Source organism: Nyctereutes procyonoides, unplaced genomic scaffold (assembly GCF_905146905.1).
Source record: "Nyctereutes procyonoides isolate TBG_1078 unplaced genomic scaffold, NYPRO_anot_genome, whole genome shotgun sequence".
Taxonomy (NCBI): Eukaryota; Metazoa; Chordata; class Mammalia; order Carnivora; family Canidae; genus Nyctereutes; species Nyctereutes procyonoides.
This window is the reverse complement of record NW_026575140.1, coordinates 53,728,010-53,752,462: the sequence shown is the minus strand read 5'-3', so window position 1 is coordinate 53,752,462 and position 24,453 is coordinate 53,728,010. Positions and strand designations below refer to the sequence as shown.

Sequence of the window (24,453 nt, the reverse complement as noted above, 5' to 3'; positions counted from 1 at the left end):
AGGGAGTTACCAAGGCCATCTTATTTGATTCTTTCAAAACCTACGACTGAACTCCAATCCCCCATCGATTCCTCTGAGGGTATAGGATGAGCAGAGGGGTCTATCCGTATTTTGTCTGGACTGTGCAAAGCTTTGGCTCAGCCTAGTGAAGACACAGATCAGAGCAAGAACAATAGAGAAAACTATAGCATGAATAGAGGAATCCATTAATTCAGGGAACTTAATGAAAAGTGGGGCTTATCCTTCCATCCTTTTCCAGGCCAGCTTAGGTGATGTTAGATTGGTTCTCCTAAAACGTTCATTGAATCATTCTTTCCTCTGCTCCAAGCCTCCATGGACCTTCACAGTCCCTTCTAATAATTCAAGGCTTTTTATAACCATGACCTCCTTTTGTACTTCACCTTTCCAGCCCAAATGATGCCTTTATTTTTTCTCTAGATATATGATTTTGCTCATCCTTTGCCTGCAATATTTACTTCCCTTACCCCCTTCCATTCTACCTATACAGATCCTAATAAGCCAACATCCACAGTGTATGTTCTGAAGGTACCATACAGCCCTGTGAGATACCAGCATGTCCGATCTTTTAGAATTCTATTCCTGTGTTCTGTCCCTGACACGAATGTTTGCCAGCGTGCATCCTGGGAAAACCAGGAGCCACATAAGGAAAATGAAAAATCCTGGCCATAAAACATTAAACGAATTTTGTTGTTCAGGACTCTTCCTTCCTCCCCTTAAAGTTCTAATAGATGTTGGGGCACCTGGGTGGTTCAGTGGTTGAGTGTCTGCCTTCAACTCAGGGTGTGATCCTGGATCCTGGGGTCCTAGGATCAAGTCCCACATTGGGCTCCCCGCAGTGAGCCTGCTTCTCCCTCTGCCTGTGTCTCTCTCTGCCTCTCTCTCTCTCTGTGTCTCTCATGAATAAATAAATAAAATCTTTTTTAAAAAGAGTTCTAATAGATTTTGTAAATTAGCAAAAGAGGGTTATAGGATGTGGTGTTTCCTGAACTTCATCGGCCCAAATGCCATCTCTTCAAGGAACATCTACAGTCTCCCAGATTTGGCATCTTGTGAAATAAACATTGGGAGTCAATGTCGTAATACTGTCTGAAATTCATCCCTTTGGCAACACTGCTTGCTAGCGAGTGCTCTCCTTTGCTCCTCTCTGAACGCCCTAACATCTGTGTCTTTTACTCTATCCACTGGAACTCCTGCTCATGGAGCGATTGACCTGCTCTGTCTGGATGCCTTCTCTCTACAGCCCAGCTAGGAGTTCTTAGACTGAGTCCTTCTGTGTCTAACGCACAAGCTGTGCACACACCTGATGAGTAGCAAACACTCACTACAGAAATGAATGAGACTTTTTCATTTCCCCAGCACTCCAGCGATGTCTCCTTGCCAGTGACCCTGAGAGTGTCCCCCTGTCACCTTCCCCTCTGTATTTGCTCTGTGGCTTAGTTATTCACGTTGAACGCCCAAGCGGTTTTTATTTTTAGGACAGATATGCCATCTTCCCTTTGAAAATTCCTTTCTTGCTCTCATTTGAAAATATTTACCTGTCATTCACTTTCTACAGATCTTATCATGTCCCCTGTCCATCTACAGCTTCCTATCACCCTGGGCATTTGGGCACAGATCTGAAGATACAGACATAAACTTTTCTATCAGTGCATGCCGAATGCTGAATAGAAGGCTTTTGTGTGTGTGGGGGGGGGGGGTCTATGGTGCAAAAAAACAATATTTTATTCATTTCCTGTGATTTTGAAAGCTACAGAATCAAGAGTATCACAAGCCCAATGACATTTTAAAGGGATTTTGGTCCAAGTGTCTTGAAAAGGTTCTGTTTGATCCCATGACTTATGTTGGCACCCTCAGCCATCAAAAATGTGATTGCCCTTGAAATTTTAATAGGAGTTTTTCAAACCAGCAGTCGGTAGGAGACTGGAAGTATCTCTCACAAAAAGGATGGAAGCTGATTTCCATGTGTGGTGATGAGCACGGCACAGAGGGCCATTTAACCTTTATACGTTTCATTGCAGTCTTGCGGCAACATCTACAAAGGCCTCGCTCAGACTGGTGCCTGGGGCTGTTTTGATGAGTTTAACCGAATCTCTGTGGAAGTCTTGTCGGTGGTAGCCATGCAGGTATGGGGGCCACAAGTTGGTGGGAGGCCTGTGATCATCTCCCCAAGCACTGTGGCAATCTACATCCTCTTGCTCTCAACCTCTGCTCATCCACTTTTGTGTCTCTCTTCCCACTTGGACGTCAAGCCCCTTCCTCTGTTCTTTAGAATTGGCCCCGGGGCAGGATATGGGGATCCCATGAGTCCCTACCAAGGTGAATCCATTCACTGGCTGTGGACTCCATTTCCTCCTCCGTGACCTGTCCCACCTGCTTCCTGTGGGCGAGGGGAGGATCAAGGCAGATAGCAGAGCATGGCTTCTTGGAAAGGCCATGGACTTTGGAAAGGTCTTCCCTTTTGTAATCGAGCCTGGGAAAGCTGCTCTACTTCTTTTGGGCCAATTCATCTCATCATACAAAGGTAGGATCTCTCATGCAAAGGATGGGAAATGACTTCACCATGTGATGATAAGCTCAGTAAAGTGAGGATCACAGGGTGAATGTTGCTGAAGGAAGGAAGTCATGTTCGGGTCACATTTACATAAACATGCCGCTTGTCTTCCAACTTCTCCAGAAAGCATCTCATCTATTGAGCACCTACAGCAGAGTGAGTGCTAAGCTCAGAACCAGGGTGAAGTGTCCCCGGTTGATTAGGGCAGATCCCTAACTTCATAAAACAACTTTAGTTTTTGAGACGGGCACAAGCACTCTTGAGGGCTTTAGAAGGGATCAGATTCCTGACTCACAGTACAGGGCAAGGCTGCTAGATATGCCATCTTGAAGCTAGACCTAAAAAATTAGATGGAGACGATCTGGATTAAGGGGAAGGGTCTTATAGACAGAGGAAGCAAGTGAAAAGAGAGATCCGTAGGGAAAAGTGAGCAAACCTCTGTTGAAAGTCTGTTCTGTACCAGCTCCCAAAGACCAGCTGAGGAAAGTCATTTGTCCAAGGACATGTTGGCAAGTGGTGAGGTTGGGCCTTGAACCCAGCACCCTCTCCCGTACAATCAGGGGCATGTATAGACACAGATACCGGTGTCTAAGGGATAAACTGCTAGAGAAGAAAATAAGGCCAGAGAGGCAGATGGGCTCTAATGTTGTGATGTGTGTTGTACCTACTTTGGGGGGCAGAGAGCCCCTGCATGTTTCTGAAGGGGAAATTGCCCTCTGCTTGGCAATGGTTTTAAAGAGGGGCTGAGCAGCAGGAAAGTCAGTGGCTGCAGGATGTCAGGGGTCTCTCACAGGGGTCCCAACTGGGGCCACGGCCTCAGTGAGAGCCCCATGGCCTCCCCCAAGGCGCCTCAATCACCCTGGTGAAGCACAGCCTTTGCCAGCACCCCCGTTCTGTGCTCCTTCCAGTAAACTGGGTGCCCCTCTTTCCCGCCGAGGAGCCTGTCGTTTCAGAGCCCACCCACTCCACCACCTCAACAAGACAAAGCCAACATAAGGGCACCAAGCGGTGTGGTGATGGCGCCTGGGATGCTGGCATGACCGGTGCTCCCAGGTTGTGCCTGGGCTCCATGCGGCCTAAGCATATAATTTTCCTCCTGTCATTTGCCTTTATTTCCAGAGCAGGATGTATACAGTACAGAAAAAGAAAAGCAGAGCTATGAGGGACTCCTTGGTTCCCCTAGGCTTTGGTTTAAAGCCTTCAGGCCCAAATGAAGGGCCAAGGCAAAATTTTAGCTCAACTGACATTTTTCTAAGGGTAAGGGCAGCAGAAGGGGGGAGGTGGGAGTTGCTGCAGATGGAGGGTGGTCCTCGGTGGGGAAACTGGCCGAAGGAGCATTCTTCCTCTCCCGCTGGCCTGGGCATACGGGGCAGGAGCTAGCCTCTATCCACCACCCCCCAGCATGCTGTCCCCATGCAACATGCTGTCCCCATGCAACATGCTGTCTCTGTCCATGTAGGCTGGACTTGGAGCCGTGAGCAGGTGCTGAGGCCACCCTGAGGTGGAACACTGGCAGAGCTCACACCATCTACCGATTCCATGGCTCACCTTCACCTCCACTTGGCACTGGGAGCCATAAGTGGCTGGGAGGCTCTGCAGGGTCCCTTCACTTCGCCCTCCCCCCAAGGTAGTCAGGCTTTCCATCCCTTGTGATGGACAGCTGATTGGTGCTCTCATTCATGGATTCTTGTCTGGACTGCTTCTTGGTGAAGCCCTCACAAGTTGCAAAACTGTGGGTCCTTCTCTCATTCCCAATGGTGATGTATGTTTTTCCCTCTTTTGGATTATTTGATTCGATAGGAGTTGGTAGCAGCAGTAAATTAAATAGGTGGCCAGAATACTCCCTTGGAAACCTTTGACTAGCATGGTTCATGGGAGCTGATTGCGAGCGTTTCAGTGCTCTCACATCGATGGCTTAAAATCAGCAGTGATGGGAGCATTTTCCCAGCAGAAAGTGGCAAATCCTACAAATCAGGGGCATTTTGTTTTCCCGGTGAGCTGGTTCTTAAACATTTACCAGCACGCCTCTGCCTTGTCAGAATATGTCAGTGTTGCCAGATTTTTTGAATTTTAAAGAGAAGCTGAAAGTCCAGATTTTTATTTAAAAAACTCCAGGGCAGCCTGGGTGGCTCAGCGGTTTAGCGACGCCTTCACCCTAGGGTGTGATCCTGGAGACCCAGGATCGAGTCCTGCATCGGGCTTCCTGCATGGGGCCAGATTCTCCCTCTGCCTGTGTCTCTGCCTCTCTCTCTCTCTCTCTCTCTCTCTCTGTGTGTGTATCTCATGAATAAATAAATAAAATCTTAAAAAAAAAAACCTCCAGGTTTCTGAAAGTTGGCAACTCATAAAAAACAAAACAAAACAAACAAAAAAAAAAAAAACGAAAGGAAACAACTTGGGAGCTGGACCAAAAAGCATGCCACTGACTGCTTCATCTCTGTGTGGTCACTTCATAACTTAGAAGAACCAGGATTAATGCCCCTTCCAGGTCTGTGTGAATTTGGGGAAAGAAGGTGTGGAGTAACACGAATAAAATAGAGCTTTCTCAGAGTACTAATTCTAGGCCTAGGATGGTTCTGAGAGTTGGGACAGAAGCATAAGCTCTTTGTAGCCTTGGATATTGGGATTATAATTATCATTATATCTTGTACCTGGAGTTTCCTCCTTGTTTCTTCCACTGCAGATACCTGACAGTTCATATACCACCCATCTTTTCTACTTCTTGCCCACCATCTTCTGTTATTCTACATGCTATAAAGTCCCGCTCTTTCATTTCTGCTGTTAGGAGTTTCTGCATCTTCTTTTCTGGCTACTGGCCCCAGATTGCAGAGGGCTTTTCTTGTCCTCACCAGCCAGGTTGCACTGCCATGACTGCCCTTGCTGAAATCCAGGACCATTTATGGTGGACCCAATACAGTGCTCAGTGCTGTGGGGTTGCCAAAGGGCCATTTCACGGTGTCCCTCCAAGGAGCCTGGGGAAGAGCCAGCAGGAAGCAGTGAGAGCCAACTAGGATCAGCATAGAGTTCATCTTGGGCTCCAGAGATTATAGGAGCAATCCCACATGCAACTGGGATCTTCAAAGAAACAGGTTCTTGTAGGGTGGGGTGAACCCTGCAAGGGGGTGGGGAAGTGGTCATGTGTATAGGTCATGTCTGAAACCACACAGCCAGTGTTCAACTCTGGTTCTGCCACTTACCAGCTGTGTGACTTTGGGCGAGTCCATATCTCAAGTCCCACATCTGTAAAGAGGGTTAATAATAGTACCTACTAGATGCGGTTGTAATAATTATTTAATAAGTTAATACGTGTGGAGCATTTAAAGCCCTACAGCTAGTAGGCATGCAATAAATATTAGTCTCTATGATGATTGTGGTGGCGGTAATGGTGGTGATTGTGGTGGTGGTAGTAGTGGTGGTGGTGATGTTAGTGGTGATGGGGGTGGTAGTGCTGTTGGTTATATTGGTGGTGATAATGGTCATGATAATGATGATCATGGTGATGATGGTCATGGTGGTGATGATGATGGTATGAAAATAGTGGTAGTAAGATGATGGTGATGGTGGCCATGATGATGATGGGGACCATGATGGTGGTGGTAATGATGATGGTCATGATGATGATGGTGGTGGTGGTTACTGTTATTATTACCTGAGCACTGCAGAACACAGGTTGAAGGGTAGTGGAAGACCAGGAGACATGGAGCAGGGAAAGAGGGTCCACACCCAGGTCTCACCGCCCTCCTCAACACCCTTCACTCCTCAGCTGGCCCAATCTCAGACCATCTTCCCAAACTTAGTGTCTTAATTGACGAGGCAGTATTCAATAGCCATTGTCCCCAGTGCACAATAGATAAACAATGTGAATTCGCCTTATTTTGAAGCTGCCCAATAGGATGTCCTAGCAGGTTCTGCAAGGTCAGTTCCTTTTTGCTTCTGGAATTAAATGAAATAAATTCAACCCAGAATTCCCTGGTGCTTTCACACTCCAGGCTAGGAGCACACCCGTAGGAGAGATCGTCTCAAACAAGTGGTCTGACAATAGTCGGGGCAGAATCTGAGTCTGTTCCACTTAAAATCCTATACCCGCCCAAGGAGAAAATTACACTTAATTATTCACACAGCCATCCAGGCTGGCATATTGGTTCCAAAGCCATACCAGCTGTGACTCTGCCTCGTCATCCCCTCTCCTCCTCCCAGCTCCTTGCCTGTCTGGGTTCCTCTCCCAGTAACTTCTACAAAAGTGCGTGTGCTCCGGGGTTCTTGCAGGTGGGTATTTTCGTGTCTCTGTCAGAGTGGTTGAGCAGAATTACATATACGATGGGAATAAGTGGGACAATTCCAAGAGCAATTACTCTGCTGTCTTAAAGATGTATGAAGTACTACTTAGTCTTCCCCCCCTCCCCCAGAATTTTGCCAATACCATTGCAATCAGCTCACTAGGCCTTTGGGCCCAAGGGCGTGTGTCAGCAGGACACACTCCACCACCTTCTCCCTCCAGCCTCCCTGGCCAGGCATTTCTGCCATGTGCCTTCGTTCCCCATGGCACAAGGGTGCTGGGCCGAGGCAGGAAGCAGCTAGAAGCAGCAGATCGGTTAGCAAGGTCTTGGGAGGTCACCATAGCAGTGTTCCAAGGACTCAGAGTGCCAAATGCTAGAGTCTCGGAACCAAGGGAGCTTCCCACGTAACACCCTTTATAGAGGAGTGTAAGGTCTAAGGTAAAAACACGGAAATTTTTTCTTAATGTAAAAAGTGGTGAGTGGGTTGTACTTCCTGAAGGCAGCAGATTCCAATCTGCTTTTTGCAGAGAGCAGCATGGAATGAGCCAGGCAGGATTTTAATAACACATGGCATCTGGGGGCAAAGTCTGGACCACAGAGTGGACTTACTTCCCTAGAACATAAGGGGATGGTTGGAGGGGCATGGGGAAGCTGAGTGGGTTCAGGTAGCTCAGAGCTAGCCGATGACCTCTTTAAAACCTATCACCTACAAGAAAGATGGTATGACTGTTACCCTTCATGAGTGTGTCTGATACAAGGCCCCAGCCTGGGTGGGAAGACGTAGGGCTGGAGCCCTCTGTGTTTACCAGTTTCCAGTCTTGGAAGAGAAAGGCCTCATTCTTAAGATACCCCATTGGGCTCTCATGGTCAGACAGGCACACATGGCTTTTGCAGGATATGGGGCTGGCCCGAGATAGAGGTAAAACCTACCCACCCATCTAAAGCATCAGGCAGAAAGCAAGCTCCCTGATTAAGACTGTGGCGCTGGAAGGGCAAGTGGGCCCATCTGGCTAAGGGCCAGTGGAGGGTCCTGAAATGGGAAGGGGGCAGTCGGGTCTCTTGGCTGGGGCACTCAATGGGCCAGCAGCCTCAACTTCCCTGAGGAGCCTGTTAGAAATGCAGATCCAGACCCACCAGAGCCCTGCTGTGACACAGTCTGCATTTCTGCACAATCCCCTGGGTTTCGTACTAAATTTAGGGACATGCTGCCCTTGGCTCCAGCCCCTCAACCCTGGTGACACAGTAGAAGTGCCCGTAGCAATGCACAAACACACTGTCTCCATCCCCAAAGATTCTGGTTTCATTGGTCTGGGACAGGACCTAGGCATCAGGTTTGGTTTTGAAAAGAAACACTTTTGTTTTGAAAGAACCACGTCCACATGGTTCTCATGTCCAGCAGATGCTGAGAACTGGAGCTAAGAGGGGGACTGGCAAGTGAAGGAAACATCTGGAAGGCTGTGAGGCTTGGGTTAGCCTGGGTTAGCAGGCCACAGAGACACATCTTCCTCCCCAGGGTAGGTGGGGCAGAGGGAGTGGAGGAAGCAGGTGTACTGAGGGGGTGGAGCCTATATGCAGCTCTGATGGGGACAGCTGGGTAGCAGCCAGGATGAGCAGAAACACAAGAATTAACTGGACCGCAGTGGTTTTTGAACTGGGCAGATATCCAAATCTTACTTGTCAGGGTTTACTATAATCCCAGGGCTTACTAGTTAGCTGGGCCCCACCCCAGAATTTCTGATTGGGTGATCCGATCTGGGGTGGGGTGGGGGGCTATGAATTTGCATGGGAATTCAGGAGGCCCCAGGGCCACAAGCCGTGGAATGGTGGACAAATCAGTTATACTTTCTTACCCTCAATTTCCTCATTGGGAAAACATTCTGCAGACCACGGTTTTCCCAACTTTGGCATTTTCAATGCCTTGAGCCTGATAATTCCAGAAATTTCGCCCACTACTTGTGACAACAAAAATGTCCCCAGCTGTGGCCAGATGTTCCCTGGGGAGGGCAGGTGCACAGTCACCCCCAGGCAAGAACATCGGTTTCTACATAGCGTTTTTTGTTTGTTTGTTTTCTTTAGCGAGTGGCAAATACACTTTTCTTACTTCATGGAAACATATGCCTCTAAATTATAACATGATTATTTTTAGAGTAAAACAAAATTCCCCTGAAAGGTATATATTCAATGAGGAGCCATGTGGCTGGCACAGTGTCCTGGTAAAAGGAGGTTTGGAAAGTGGCTAATAAGAGCATGTGCTTTGGCACCAGATTGCCTGGTTGGTAACTTGGGTTGCCCCACCCACCAACTGTTAGACAGCTGGCAAGTTTCTTTTTTTTTTCTCTTGCAACTTTTTATTTTTAACAATTTTAGACTTATAGAAAAATTACAGAAATAGCATAGAGTCCCCACATACCCCTGTCGTAGTCTCCCTAAACCCAGCATCTTGCATAGCTGCAGCACAGCTTCTTAACTGCCTCTGGCTCAGTTTCCCTATCTATAAAATGAGGATCTGCCCATCTCGTACAGTTACTGAGAGGACTTCACAGGATGGGATGACTCACCTAAAATACTCAGAGAAGTGCCTGGTACATACCAAGTGGTCGGTAAACGTCAGCTATTCTTTTTCTTTTTGTTATTCCCTGTGGGTTTAAAATCTTTTAAAGTGATGAGTTTTAGCAGAGAAATAATGGACCCCCTTGAGTGAAGAGTGGCTTGGCCCCTTTGGTATCCATTTATGCCTACCTGTGTTTGAGAATCCCCCTTGCTGGGCTTGCGGTGTAATCCATGTGATCCCAGCCCACCTGCCTCTCCTGCCTCTTCCCAACATCCTGAAGGACCTCTGGACTTTACTGGGGCCTCCTGGACCCCACCCGCTGCATTGCAGTGACTCATCCCCATGGACCCTGATTGCCACTAAGGTGATGAGAAGGTGCCAGGCACACAGTCTTCTGTCCTGTCCCAGAAGAGCCCTGCTCACAGAGCCTGCTACTAGCACTGATGCCCCAGCGTTAACTGTGGCCTTGCATCTGCTCCATACTCTGCCTCAGGAGCACCCCCTACAGACTTTTACATGGGAGGACAGAGGCCTCAGATCCTACAGGAGGGAAGCAAAACGGTCCTGGGCTCTGGCCTTCGCCCAAGGGTATCAAAGCAATCAGTAAATGGCAATGAAACTCCCTTCCCCACCCTATAAGATGGTGATGAGCATTTGGTGTATTTTATAGGTGGAAGGACTGGGACCATTGGGGAGAGCCCCTTCCTCACCACCTTCATAAGCTGGGGGGTGATGGGGAGGCAGGAGGTGCTGTGTAGGGCTGCCCTGTGAGCACCGCTGTGCGTGCCGTGCTGGAGATCACCTCTGACACACGGCATTGCCATTCTCTATGCAGAAAAGAAATTTTAGTCTCTAACTCCATGAGCTCAAATGCATTTGGTCTTTAGAGCTTCACTTTGAGAAAGGAGCTGAATCCTCATTCACCTGTCACCTGTAGACCTGTCACCCATTCTGGTGGGTGCTGCCCTGCCAGGTGCTCGGGAGAGCCCCACTCCATGAAGGATGGTCCAGCTGCCTGGTGTCTTTCTCTTTTACTTAGGCTCCTGCTGTCTCTCCATGTCTGTATGTCTCATAAATCCTCCAGCTCTGTCTGTCCTTCTCTGTTTATATCTGTCCCTCTCTCTCACACACACACACATACACACACATACCTACAGCCCAATCTGCACAGAATCCTCAACTATTCTAAACACCTGCCCATGGCCAACATGATTGGAGCTCTTTCAAGACCTTGCACTGGCCCCTCAGCTTTCAGGAGCCCCGAATGGCTAGAGATACTCAGATACACTCTGGGGCCTCCCTGAACAGCATGCCCCTCTTATCTTCACTCCTGCTGTTGCTCATCATTGTTGCATATGCCTTTCCAAAGCACCATGTGTGAAAATGGGGATTTTGTTTCTGTATCTCTCCCCACTGCTGTTAATAGCATTCTAGAATGTAGAGCCGACCAGGTCAAGCTTCAGCTTAAATCCACACAATTAAGACAAAAGTCTGACTTTAGAAAGGTACTCATAGCCCTTGGGGATGTGGCTCCAGTCTTGCTTTGCCATTTAAGGATGTGCAATCTCTAAAGGGGTGAGCTGTGATTATGCCATGTGTTCTAGAGACATAGCCTGAGGAGGTAAGCCAGGCTGAGGACCACAGTAACAATTTCTGTGTTAGCTGCTGTTTTTAAGCATTTTCTGTGTGCTCAGCTCTTCATAGGCTTTCTTTCATTTAATCCTTAGAACCAGCCTAGGAGGTAGGTCCTGGTGTTCTATCCATCATGCAGTAGACAAGTTGCCTGGATTCAAGTCCAGAACCCACCACTTAGGACCTGAGCAAGGTCAGGCAAGCTACCCAGCCACTCAGTGCTTCTGTTTCATCATAGAGAAATGGGCTTCAAGGATTATGGTGAAGAGCAAATGAATTAACATGTAGAAATACTCAGAACGGTGCCTGGTGGGAGGTCAGTGGGGTTAGACACCTATTTGCTGTTCACGCCCGACCCCTTCACTGCTGTTATAAATATGGGCATGGGAGACCAGATTTCTTTCAGACGGGCACCCCATGCTCATTAGCAGAGGGTCCAGGGTGCAGTCACTGTGCCCATGCTTCAGTGAAAGGGGCCATAGAGCAGGTGTCTGCACTGGGCATAACCATGCTTCCCAGCCTTACCTACTGCTCCACCCCCGGAGCACAGTGGAGACCTTTTCTGTTGACTCATTCACCAGGTAAAAAGCATTCAAGATGCAATCCGAGATAAGAAGCAACGGTTCAACTTCCTTGGGGAGGAGATTAGCCTGGAACCTTCGGTGGGGATCTTCATCACCATGAACCCGGGTTACGCTGGCCGCACGGAACTTCCAGAGAATCTCAAGGCTCTTTTCAGGTGAGCATCAGCTCTGCCCTATGCAAGGACCCAAGAGAGAAGCCTCTTCTGTTTTTCTCCGCTTAAAATGTATGGCACATATATTGGAAGAAATTTAGAACATATAAAAAAGTAGAGTTTATAAAACCACCTTTCACGTTATCACCAGTAAAATTATTTCTTGCTCTGTTGTATTCTGTTCTCTATATGAGTATTTTAAAGTCATGCATTTGTGGTCTACACACACTTTCCTATTGTTTTTTTTCCATTTCATACTCTATCATAATCTTATCATAAATCATCTCTTCTGTTAGATATTCATAAGAAATCTCATTTCACGACTACGTTTTATTATACCAAGTGCGCAGTCCATGGTATCACTAAGTGGTCCCCCATATTTAAATATTAAGAGTGCTTCTAACATTTAAAATAAATTTACACGTAATGCTGCAATATACATCTTTGTACATAAGTCCTTTTTTTTTTCTCTATGCATAGTTATTTTCTTTGGCTAGCTGCCCAGAAGTGGAATCACTGAGTTAACAGGGAGGCACCTTTTTAAGGCTCCTGATACACACTGACAAATTGCTTTCTACAAGGACTAGTGCCAAGTTACGCTCCTAGTAGCCATGCACAAGAACACCTCTTTTATTTCACCTTTGCCACCAGTGGATATTGCCATGCTTTTACATCTTTTTTACTGTGATAAGAAAACGCAAATCCATTTTCTAGAAGGGGCTGGAGGGAGTCTCCGTTCTTTTTTCTCAGGAAAGAGATTTCAGCCCAACCAAAAGAGGTACCTCATGGTTTCTGATTTTTCCGCCTCCTGGATCATCATCTAAGACAGGCCACAGGAGCTGTGACACAGAGGTCAGCCTCCTCTTGGGAGCCAGAGCCCTTGCTCTGTTGGGGACGTGAAGCCCAGGAGCCCCCTAGAGAGGTCCCTGTGCATTTCGTCCCTCAGTCCAGTCCCTGTGCACTTATGCGGTGGCAAATTCCTGCATCACAGGAGTGGTGTGGACATACCTGCCCCCCTCCAGGCCAGTGCCCATGTTAGCCAAGAGCTTATTGGAACATCACCAGGCTGCCTGAAGGGGTGGCATGGAATATCACTTGCTCTTGGCTTGCACAAAGTATTTAGTGAGCCTTGCGTTTACAAACAATTAACGCAAGTGGATTATCACCCTGGTAAGAACGACTCTTTACATTTCCACACCACCCCCCTGCCCCAAATTTAAAGGGAACATTTATCCAGAAAGTTGGGAGGGGAGGGAGAAAAATATTTGTAAAAAAAAATAAATAAATACAAACATCTACTTTGTTACTTCATTTTCACAAAACCCAGTGAGGTGGGTGCTACTAGTATCACCCTTTGTGCAGGGGGAAAATAGGGCAGCAAATTGCCCAGGGTGGGAACTGTAGTCACTAGGGTTCGCTCGCAGACCAAGTAGCGAGCCAGAGAACAGGGGTTAGAGCCCAAACAGTCCACCTCCAGAACCTCTCCTCCTCTTGTTTGAATGCTGTCATCCAGAGATAGTTACAACCTTTTGGCATTCTCCCTTCCAATATCTGGTGGGCAGGGTATCTCTTTGTCACACTTGGCATAAGACTCTATATAAATTAGTATCCTGCCTTTGTTAACGAATATTTTCCCCATGCCACAAAATAGTTTCCTTCCATAGCATTATTTTCCATGGCCCTATTGCATTCTGTTGTATGAATGCATACTTAACCTTAGTTCAGGTTGCAAAATAATTGAGATTCTAAGTGTGTGGTTGCTCCTTTGAATTTGAATACGCTGTCAAATTTAGAGGAAAAATGTTCTTGAATGATATGCTTTTGAAAATTTTGCATCGGTGTAGGGAAAATGTGGTTAAAGAAATGTAAACAACCTTAGGCTCCTGTTATTGACTTAATAAATTAATTTTAAAAATACGTAATTTAAAAATCAAATGTTTCTAGGCTATGGGGGGGGGGAATCACAGTAAATCCTTATAGATAAAAATTCCCCTCTGTATTCCCATATATGACATTTTTAATAAGATTTTATTTATCTTAGAGAGAGAGAAAGAGAGAGAGGGTGTGCTCGTGTAAGAATGGGCAGGGAGAGGAACAGAAGGAGAGGGAGAGAGAGAATTCCAAACAGACTCTGTGCTGAGCATGCAGCCTGAGGGTGGGGCTCAATCGCCTGATGCTGACATTAGGACCTGAACCAAAATAAAGAATCAGTCATTTAACCAACTGAGCCACCCAGGCACCCCTCATATATGCATTTTGTGGCAAGATGGGGTTAATAGGTATTTACTTTAGACCTCAGTGTTAGATATTTATTTATATTTTTATGCGCATAAGCACAGAATGAGCCCCAAGTGTATAGGCTTGGAGGAGACATACGTTTTGAAAATGAGGAGTAGATCCTTGTAGACCCCAGAAGAGACCCAATTCCTCAACCTTAGCCCCTAATCTATTATATAAGGAACTGACCGAATAAATTACTACTTACTAAAGCTTGACCAAGCCATGCCTGTGTAAGGTATATTGACCCCAAGTTGCAAGATGAGCTGTAACCCCAACCCTGCCCCTTCCTGCTACCATCATCCGTCACCTTGGTCAAGAAAGTTCATGTCTTTTATCCTTTGTCAACTCATCCCTGAATTGGAAATCTTAGATGAAACTATTGGGAAGGACTGAGTGTTTATACTCACAGATGCCTCTGTCCATGATCTCAGCCAGGGTCACTTGTCTTCCAAGCACCCCCGCCCCTTCGACTGTGGTTGGGAAACCATCTTGGCCCTCTGTTTCCCCATTCACAGGCCTTGTGCAATGGTGGTTCCAGACTTTGAGTTGATCTGCGAGATCATGCTGGTGGCAGAAGGATTCATTGAAGCACGATCATTAGCCAGAAAGTTCATCACCCTTTACCAGTTGTGCAAAGAGCTGCTCTCTAAACAGGTACTCTCTCTAGTTTGGCCAGACCACCTGTCAGGTGTAATTGCCCAGCTCTGCCCAGTGTAGTAGGGAGACATGAAAGCCTTCTCACAGAGAGTCAGTGTGCCCATAAGAATAGTAAAAGCTCTGAATTTAAAGCTTCTCCTCCCTTCAGGGCTCTCTTACTAGGACTACCTTTGCTGCCATAGCATGGGTGCACTCAGCCCTATAAAATCTGTCCCAGGTGGATTTCTTTAAAAACCTCTCCTGTTTCTCCTTGCTTCCCAGACCCCTTGTTCATTGTATTATTGGTCGGTTCCCCACCACCACTGACTTCCCGGCTAGAGACTGACACTCACAAATCCACCCTGAACCTCTCTTCTGAACTCTAAACCTGTATGTTCAGCAGCTATACCACAGCTCCCCCTGAGTGCAGGAAAAGCAGCTCCAGCTCAGCATCTAAAGCTCATCTCCCAGCTGATCCTCACCCCAGCCAACTTCTGCACACAGTGCTTCAGTGCGCAAAACCATCACTTACTCACTGGCTAGTTCTGGAACGCTGGAAGTCATCCTCGACACTTTTCTTCTCTGCAGCCCTATGTCTAATCGTGGATGAACTCTTATTCATTTCACCCTCTGGATATCTCTCAAATCCATCTCATTTTCTTCCTACCACTTTATATCTAAGCACCCCTGCCTCTTGCTTAAACTCCTGGAACTGCCTTTACTAGTTGCTACTAGTAATTCTTCTTTTTAAAGATTTTTTATTTATTTATTTTTTTGAGAGAGAGAGGGAGTAGCAGATTCCCCACTGGGCAGAGAGCCCAACATGGGGCTCAATCCCGGAATTCCAGGATCATGACCCAAGCAGAAGGCAGACACTTAACCAACTGAGCAACCCAGGCACCCTGCTACTAGTAATTATTCTTTAACTACTTTTCTCAGAGACTCTGAAGGCTTCCTGGGTGTAGAGCATGTGAGCTCAGCCTCGACCATCTCTAAGAGCTAACATGGCTTCCCCCTAGATACCCTTCCACTCTCTAAATGGGCAAGGAGTAGCCAGACACATTGAAAGTGGTTCTGTTTGGTTTCCCTGGCCCCCAGCCCCCTGTATGCTCTGGGGCTTCTTTGTTGTCATCAGAGTTAGAAAAGTAGCTAATGCCAGACCAGGAGCTGGAATCTGTGACTACGACCTTCTGTGTCATTGGTCCTTTCCTGAGCTTCCAGCTTGGCCTCATAAGTGGCCTGCCTATAATTTTTAAAAATATTTTATATATTTATTCATGGTAGACACAGAGAGAAGCAGAGACACAGGCAGAGGGAGAAGCAGGCTCTAAGTAGGGAGCCCGAAGTAGGACTCAATCCCAGGACCCTGGGATCATGACCTGAGCCAAAGCCAGAAGCTCAACTGCTGAGCCACCCAGGCACCTCCGACCTGCCCATAATTTTATAAACACTAGCATGTGATGTTCAGCACACCTGCCTGACCTGTGCCACCTTCCAGGATCACTATGACTGGGGCCTGCGGGCCATCAAGTCTGTGTTGGTGGTGGCAGGATCCCTGAAGCGAGGAGACCCTGACCGCCCTGAGGACCAAGTCCTGATGCGCTCCTTGCGAGATTTCAACATCCCCAAGATTGTGACCGATGACATACCAGTGTTCATGGGCCTGATTGGGGACCTCTTTCCTGCCCTGGATGTCCCTCGGAGGAGAGACCTCAACTTTGAAGCGTTGGTTAGGAAGGCGGTGGTGGACCTGAAGCTCCAGGCTGAGGACAGCTTTGTACTCAAGGTATTTGGGGGTTTCCCTCTCAAGATTTTTTTGTCCTTTAATGATTTTCTTGGATAATGGGTCATCCTTAATCCAAAGGATTGCTTTAGATATATAAATATGTATCTACCTAGTAATAATTCATTTCAAGAGCTCTTTCCTGGGGCACCCACAATGGGGAATGTGTGGTGGGGAATACAAGGGAAAGATGGCACCCCTACCATCAGAAAGCTCATGATCCAATAGAGGACTAACTCCAGTCCATTCTGCTCTAGCACATATTTTTTTTCCTGTGAATTACTTCAGATATGATTAGAGAGAACTGACAGTGGTACAATATGGAAGCCATGTTGGTTCTTATGCATTTTTCTGAGCTTGTAAACATTTTGAAGTGATCAAGGACAAGTTTTCTCACAAGAAAACCTGAGGGCGGTAGGCAGAATAACATCCCCCACCCCGAGATGTACAGAGGACATGGATAGATTTTTTTCCTGTGCAGTAATACCTTTGGGGATCCTATGAACACCACCATAGACGTTCACAACTGCCTTTATGTTATGTATCCTGTCTGAACTCCCCACAACCTGTGAGGTCAATGGAGCAGATGAGGCACTTTATAGATGAGGACAATGGCCACCATTACTTCTACAGGATACTCCACTGAGCATTGCTTGAGAGACAACGTGCTCCCCCTTGAGGAGGTTACCACCTGGGGGGCACATTCCTTCTATACCACTCTGGGAGGCCTTTCTAGAATGTAATACAATACAGTCGGTTGAGATTAAGCCCTGGCTGTATGCAAATCAGCGTCTGCTTCTAGCTCTGAGCTTCCATTTCACAGAGGAAAACAAAATGTTGACCTGGTCCTTCCCAGCTCTGATTGGTTTTGCCTGTCCACCATCCCCACACCCAGCCTCCCTCCTCCCAAGTGCAGAGGATAGACTTTGTCAAGGTAGAGATGGGCCTGAGGGCCTTCTAGGTAGAGGCCAAGGGTTGGTGAAGAGTTGGATGGAGAAACACAGAGATTGTTTATGCAGCAACAAGAAATCCGGCATTGCTAGGGAGAAAGGTATGGGGGCAGGGAGTGAACAATAGGACTCAAAGGGTAATATGGGACCATGATATAAAGGGCCTTGAATGCCAGACTGAGTGCTTTCCTCTTAAAGGCTCCAATCCTAAGAGATGCCCCTTCTCTGGAGGGCAGTTAAACCCAATGAGGCTCCTGATACCCAAGACACTGGGGCTGAGGACTTGCCATCAGAACAGCCCACATCCTCCCAGACACTCTGGTCTGCTAAGGCAACGTGACCCTACCTCCCCATTTTCTCCATTTTTTTCCTACTCAGAATCTTACCTTTCCTATTTGTTTGTCAGTTGGTGCACATTCTGTGTCCTCCTTTCTCTCTCTCCTTTCATGACTGCTTTCTGCTCCTCTGCTAAGATGATACTCCTCTGCTAAGACGATACTCCCTGTTCTTGGGACAGATGGTGTTTTCTACTGGCTTTTCATTCGTGCTGTCCATCTGACCTCCTGAAAGTTCATCAGAAACGCCTAGTGAGGCTCTGCTTTCAGGTGTCATCCTGAGATCCCTAAAAGCAATACTATAAATTCATCTTTTGAGAAAAAAGAATTTGAAGTGTAGAAACTGGAAGGGGAGAGTTCAGTCAGTTCCTGGAAAAAGGATGAAAATGGGTTGACAGATCCCGCATGGCAGGAGGGCCAGAATCCACTTAGAAGGGGCTTCAGGAGAGGAGGGCCCTGGAGGCAGCCAGTCTGCCCCGCTGAACCCTGGTAATGCCTTAGCCTTGGAGTTGGTAGTGAAGGAGGACAGGGAGAGAAAGAGAACTGGAAATGGCCAAGGGGGAGATCATTAAGTCAGTTTACCCTGTAATTTTTCCACCTGACTCCCTATATTCTTGTCTCCTTTTTTTTTTTTTAAGATTTTATTTATTTATTCATGAGAGACACACAGAGAGAGGCAGAGACACAGGCAGAGGGAGAGGCAGTCTCCCTGTGGGGATCCCGATGTGGGACTTGATCCCAGGACCCCAGGATCACACCCTGAGCCAAAGGCAGACGCTCAACCACTGAGCCACCCACACATTGCCCTGCTCCCCCTTTCGGTCTCAAATTGCTACGAAGACAGAGCATGGTCTTTAACCTGCAGCAAGAAAGAAAAGTTTAAGACAATCTAATAAACTCTTTGGGGGGAAACTATGACTGCTCTTGGAGTATTGGTGTTTCAGTTTATAGCCGATCTGGTCTATTTGGGACCCCCCAGCCTGGAGGCCAGTCACTTGCTGACTCACCCACAAGTGAAAGAACATAGTCCAACGTCTGTCCACATGCATGCGCTCTCATCCTGGAGAGGCACTGTGGGCATATCCAGCCATCCCTGCCTCCTGGAAAATGCAGTGCAGCTCTTCATTTAAACCTGAGGCTCACCAGATCCTGGGAAAAGCAACAGCTCAAGAGACAAAGGCAGACACAGACACCCCCATACACACACACGTGCACACGCACACAGCAGCTGACTCTGATGTGAATAAGGAAGAGAACATTTTGAAAGTTCTAATTAGTATCCTTTAAAAAAAATTAAGAGAATCTTCTTATGAAATAAGAAATACCTATGAAAAGGGAAGGAAATGCTCCAAAAAAATAATAAAAAGAACTATCAGAGAATTATAAAGAGCTCTATGTATCATTGATATAAAATTCAAAGAGAGGACTGGAAGGTAAAGTCCAGGAAATACCCCAGGACAAAATTATGTGTGTATGTATAATTTAAAAATGTATTTATGTATATATTTATTTTTATTCAATGTGTATGTTTTATAAGGATAGGGATACTTGTGTCTATATGTAGATATAAAATGTGTACATAACAAAATATAATGTATACAATACACAAAGAGACAGTCCAGGAGTCAAGATGACATAGAGAGGACTGATTTCTGTGCAACATGTTACCAATGGGAATTCTAGAAAGAACTTTCTAGAACTGGAGAAACAGGAGTTTGGAGGGGCATAGTCAGTACTGAAGAGTGGATCCAAACAGACTTTTACAAAGACACATCGTAATGGGATTTCAGAAGTCAGGGGTCAAGAGCAAACAGTAAGCTTCCTGGTTGGGTGATGGACCAAGGAGGTAGGAACAGGGGACCCGAGGAAAGGGCGAGGTTCAGGATGACGTGGGGGCCTCTCATCACGAATACTGGGTACTAGAAGACGGGGAAACCATTCCTTCAGAGTTCAGAGGGAAATGGTTTCAAAACCAATTCTGTACCAACGAAGATAATTGAAGATACTACCAAAGAGTCCTAAATTTTACTTCTTAAGCACTCCCTTTTTACTGTTTTATTTTTTTTTAATTTTTTTGCCCTTTTTGGTGTCTGTTTTTGGTTTTACTTAAATTCCAGTTGACATACAGTGTAATATTCATTTCAGGTACACAACGCAGTGATTCACCACTTCCATATGTCACCAGGCGCTTATCACAAGTGCCCTCCTTCATCCCCATCACCTACATCACCCATCACACTTCCCCTCCCCTCTGCAAACTGGTGACCATCAGTTTGTTCTCTATAGCTAAGATTCTATTTCTTGGTTTGTTTCTCTCTTTCTTTTTCCCTTTGCTTATTTGTTTTGCTTCTTAAATTCCATGTACGAGTGAAATCATATGGTATTTGTCTTTCTCTGACTGACTTATTTAACTTAGCATTGTACTCTCTAGGTCTATTCATGTCATTGCAAATGGCAAGATTCTGTTCTTTTTTATGGCTGAATAATATTCCATTGCATATATACCACATCTTCTGTATCCATTCATTAGCCCATGAATACTTGGTCCGTTTCCATAATTTGGCTATTATAATAATCCTGCAATACATATCAATACGTATTATGCACCCTTTTGAGAAGTTATTTGAGGATATACTATGGAAAAATGAAGATGAAAAATAAAAATGCAATGAGTTTCAAAAAATCCAGAATCAGGAAGAAAAAAAAAAAGTCCTAGCATTTTAGGTGTCACTGGACCTAGAAAGCAATCAATCCAAATTAGGGCAGGAAGTCCACAGTGTGGACAGCGGAAGTCCACAGCGGAAGTACACAGACTTCCAGAGAAAAGACCTCAAAAATGGTTACATCCAAAGCAAAAATAGATCAACGTTGATCTATTTTATGTGTTTTATTAAACTTCTCAGTTATGGGGACTGAAGCTTGTGTCTTTTCTTTTAACAAAAAGAAAAGGAGGGATGCCTGGGTAGCTTAGCAATTGAGCGTCTGCCTTTGGCTCAGGGCGTGATCCCGAGGTCCTGGAATTGAATCCTGCATCGGGCTCCCCACAGGGAGCCTGCTTCTCCTTCTGCCTGTGTCTCTGCCTCTCTCTGTGTGTGTCTCTCATGAATAAATAAATAAAATCTTAAAAAAAAAAAAGAAAGGAAAAGAAAAAGCAATTAAGAACACCCAAAGAAAAAAATCATGGTCCACATAGTTTTTTAAGTAAACATAACCTGATATATTTTTTAAAGATTTATTTGATTCCATTTGACCTTGGCTTGATGCTGAGAATATGCTCGGTCAAATCATGACACTAGGCCCATAGAGAACACAAAGGGTTCCAGGCAACCAGTTTATTCTGTCATGAAAAATCTCCACAGCCATAAAAACGTCAACCATGATCCGTCTTCAACCCTTACAATCGCAGAAAATAGAGAAGGTCTAAATATAAGACCAGAACAGAATATAAATATATCAAACATACCAGTGTAAAGGTATAATGTGTCTGGTAGAAGATAGGAGAAAGAAAGATAAAGGGAAAGATAGGGATACTTATATATTTACCTTACAAAAGATACTGTCAAAAGTTGATAGATTCATAATAGAGAACAGAAATAATGCATTCATCAGCTGATAAATGGATAAACGAATTGCAATCTACCTGCACAATGGCATTTTATTCAGCTCTAAGGAGGGATGGTGTAGTGGTACATCCTATGGCACAGATGAGCCTTTAAAAATTATGAGTGAAAGAGGCCATTCGCAAAATACCACATACTTTTCTAAATCTATTTAAATGAAATGTCCAGAAAAGTCTAATTTAATAGATGGAGAATGTCAGGGCTGCTCAGAGCTGAGATAGGAGTCAGGGGTGTAATGGTATGGTTTTCCCTTCTGGAGTGAAGAAAATATGTTAATACTGGTAATGATTTGGACTGTCCTGTGAATAGGCTCAAAACCTATTGGATTGGACACTTTCAAAAGGTGAATTTTATGGTACTTGAATCCTATCTCAATAATGCTATTGAAATGAATGAAAAGAAGTTAGATGGAACCAGAAAGTGATTTTAAGGCTTTCAGGATCAGGGAAACAGTCAGTAGCTGTTCATGAAAAAAAAAAAATCTAGGAATATAATGTAGTCTCCATTCAATAACCACAGTACTGCCTTCATTTCCCTCCTCCCCTCCCTCCCCCTGCATTTTTTAATGCAATGCCCTCAGGCCAATTTCATGCTTAAAAATCCTCCAATGATTCTTGTTGTACTTAGAATAAAATTCTAAGTACCAATTCCTGCATAGCTGACCCCTGCTTATCTCTTTTATCTCATCTTATACTCGTCTCCCCGCCCCCCACCCAGTACCTTTCTTTGAGCTGATCTTATGCTCTCCAAGCTTACAGCCTGAACCTGATGATTTTGTACTCACTGTCACTCCACCTGGAATGTCTCCCATGGATCTTCACGGGGCTCTTTTTCATTCATATATCAGCTTAGATATCAGCTCCACTCAAAACCCTTCCTGATGCTTCCCTCATCCTTATCTGGAAATATCCTGTGTTAAGTCCCAGAAGGACAAAACCAAAATCTGCTTTGGGTGCTTTTGGGCTCTGAACCAGAGGAAGAGCAAGAGCTTAGGAGAGAGAAGAGAAAAATAATGATGCTGTGGAAAACAAAACTCAGTATCTCAGGAAGTTATCTCACCATGGTGGAAACTAATCATCTTGTTCCCCAAACAGCCATTCATCTGCTACCTTCATATTGAGGTTAGCAGTACCGCTCTCCTACTGATCCCTGGTTATATAGCTCTAGAATTTCATTTTGACACCTGAATCACTTAATTTTTTTTTAAATAGAGAAGTTACTTTTTATCATTTTTTAAAATGTAGAAGAAATAAAAATCTTTGTACTGTCCTACCACACTGTCAACAATCCAGAACATTATCTCTTACATTCACATTTCTCAGCCAGTATGGGTTTTACAGTGCAAAATATACTTGATCTACATTAAGGTTCAAATATCTTAGCCCATGCTGTATAAGATCTTTCACAATAGGGGCCACCCAGCTTCTCTAGCCATCCTTCACATTTTCAGCAAATATCTGGTCAATGCTTGGTATGTGCCAGACTCTCTGCTAGACACTGGAAATAAAAAGATAAGAAATCCAGTCCTCCCTGCCTTCAATGAGCTGATGATCTACTAGGAAGGAGAGTAACCATGGCAAGGTTGATGAGTACCGGGATATAGGTATGTCACATCTACTGCAGACTATGGCATATGTAGGTTTGGCCAGAAGGCGGCAGGAGAAAGAGTAACATCTGAACAAGATGCCATATCTTGAAAGATGGAAACTCAGGAAGAACGTCATTAAAGAACTCCACCTGTCTACCTGGGATGTGCATGCTACAGGATGAGCGACAAGACTGGAAGCTGGTTGGGCCAATCTGCAAAAGGGCTTTGTAAGCCAATCTAAGGATTCTAAGGCCAATCTAAGGATCTAAGCCAATCTCCATCACCAATGGAGAACCATTGACAGGACAAAGTGATGGCAGTGGCATGATCAGATTTTCATTTCTATAAATGGGGTCTTACAACAGTGTGGAAAGATAAGCCTGGAGGCAAGCCAGGACAAGTGTGATAAGACCTTCAGTGCTACCATTGTTCCTAAGAAGCTCCTTGATGCCTGGCTCATTAGGCCATCTGGTCAACCACATCAGGGCTCTGTCACAAGGCTTTGTGCTGTTATACCTCTGCTTCCAAATCCCCTGATTCATCTTCTTGGCAACTCACCTCTAAAGTCCTAGTTCAAATGCCCCCTCCTCTCAAAGCCTCTCTTATTCCTGTTACCTGTACAAAAGCAAACGTTTCTTCCTATCTGTTCCCATCACACTTTATACGTACCTCGATCAGAGCAATTATTATGCTTCCCCATTAGCCTGTAAGGTCATGGAGGGCAGGAGAGTCCTCTCAGAATCTCCCTCATCTGGTACACTCTCCAGCACTTAGTTGGTGACTAGTAATTATCTGATTGAATGATGAATAAGTATGTTGCCCCCACATTTGGGACCCCCACATCTGGAGGGAAATAACCTTTCCTCTGTTGACATCAGGTCTCACCTCAGATACCAACCTGGTGCACAGAGAGCAGTTGGGATGTCAGTGAGTTGATCCCCTTGGCTGAATTTTGTGTCTCTCCAGATAGTCCAGCTGGAGGAGCTCCTGGCAGTGCGGCACTCTGTGTTCGTGGTGGGCAGCGCCGGAACTGGAAAGTCTCAGGTGCTGAAATCCTTACACAAGACCTACCAGATCATGAAACGCCGCCCCGTCTGGGCTGACCTCAACCCCAAAGCAGTCACAAACGATGAACTCTTTGGCATCATCAATCCGGCCACCAGAGAATGGAAGGATGGTAAGAGCAGGATACCCCTGGCACAAAAAAGCCCCATGGGCAGGCTTGAATCCACATCCAAGGGTGAACTTCCGAGGGAAGAACACTGGCCTGATCTGTTAGGACTGGGAGAAGGAGATGAAACGAATCAAAGAAAGGAAGACCCCAGTTTTGGCTTGCAAGGGAACCTCAGTCCTTGGGATATTCTCTCTCCTTGGAGACCCTTCCAGCTGCTCTATGAGAGAGGGCATTCTCAACTATGGTTCTGTGATTGCATAGCACAAGTCAGAGTCCCTACGTTGCCTGGCAGTGGATTTAACACATGAGTAGGGGAGAG

General features: G+C 45.7%; 1 protein-coding gene across 1 annotated transcript in view; it reads left to right on the top strand.

Moving 5' to 3' along the window:
* Positions 1-24,453, top strand: part of DNAH9 (dynein axonemal heavy chain 9) — a 325,287-nt gene that overhangs the window by 117,590 nt on the left and 183,244 nt on the right. The window contains exons 28-32 of the mRNA XM_055307050.1: positions 2,040-2,144; positions 11,614-11,771; positions 14,564-14,702; positions 16,183-16,470; positions 23,927-24,137. Coding sequence (XP_055163025.1) covers positions 2,040-2,144; positions 11,614-11,771; positions 14,564-14,702; positions 16,183-16,470; positions 23,927-24,137 — 901 coding nt within the window. The remainder of the gene's footprint in view (positions 1-2,039; positions 2,145-11,613; positions 11,772-14,563; positions 14,703-16,182; positions 16,471-23,926; positions 24,138-24,453) is intronic.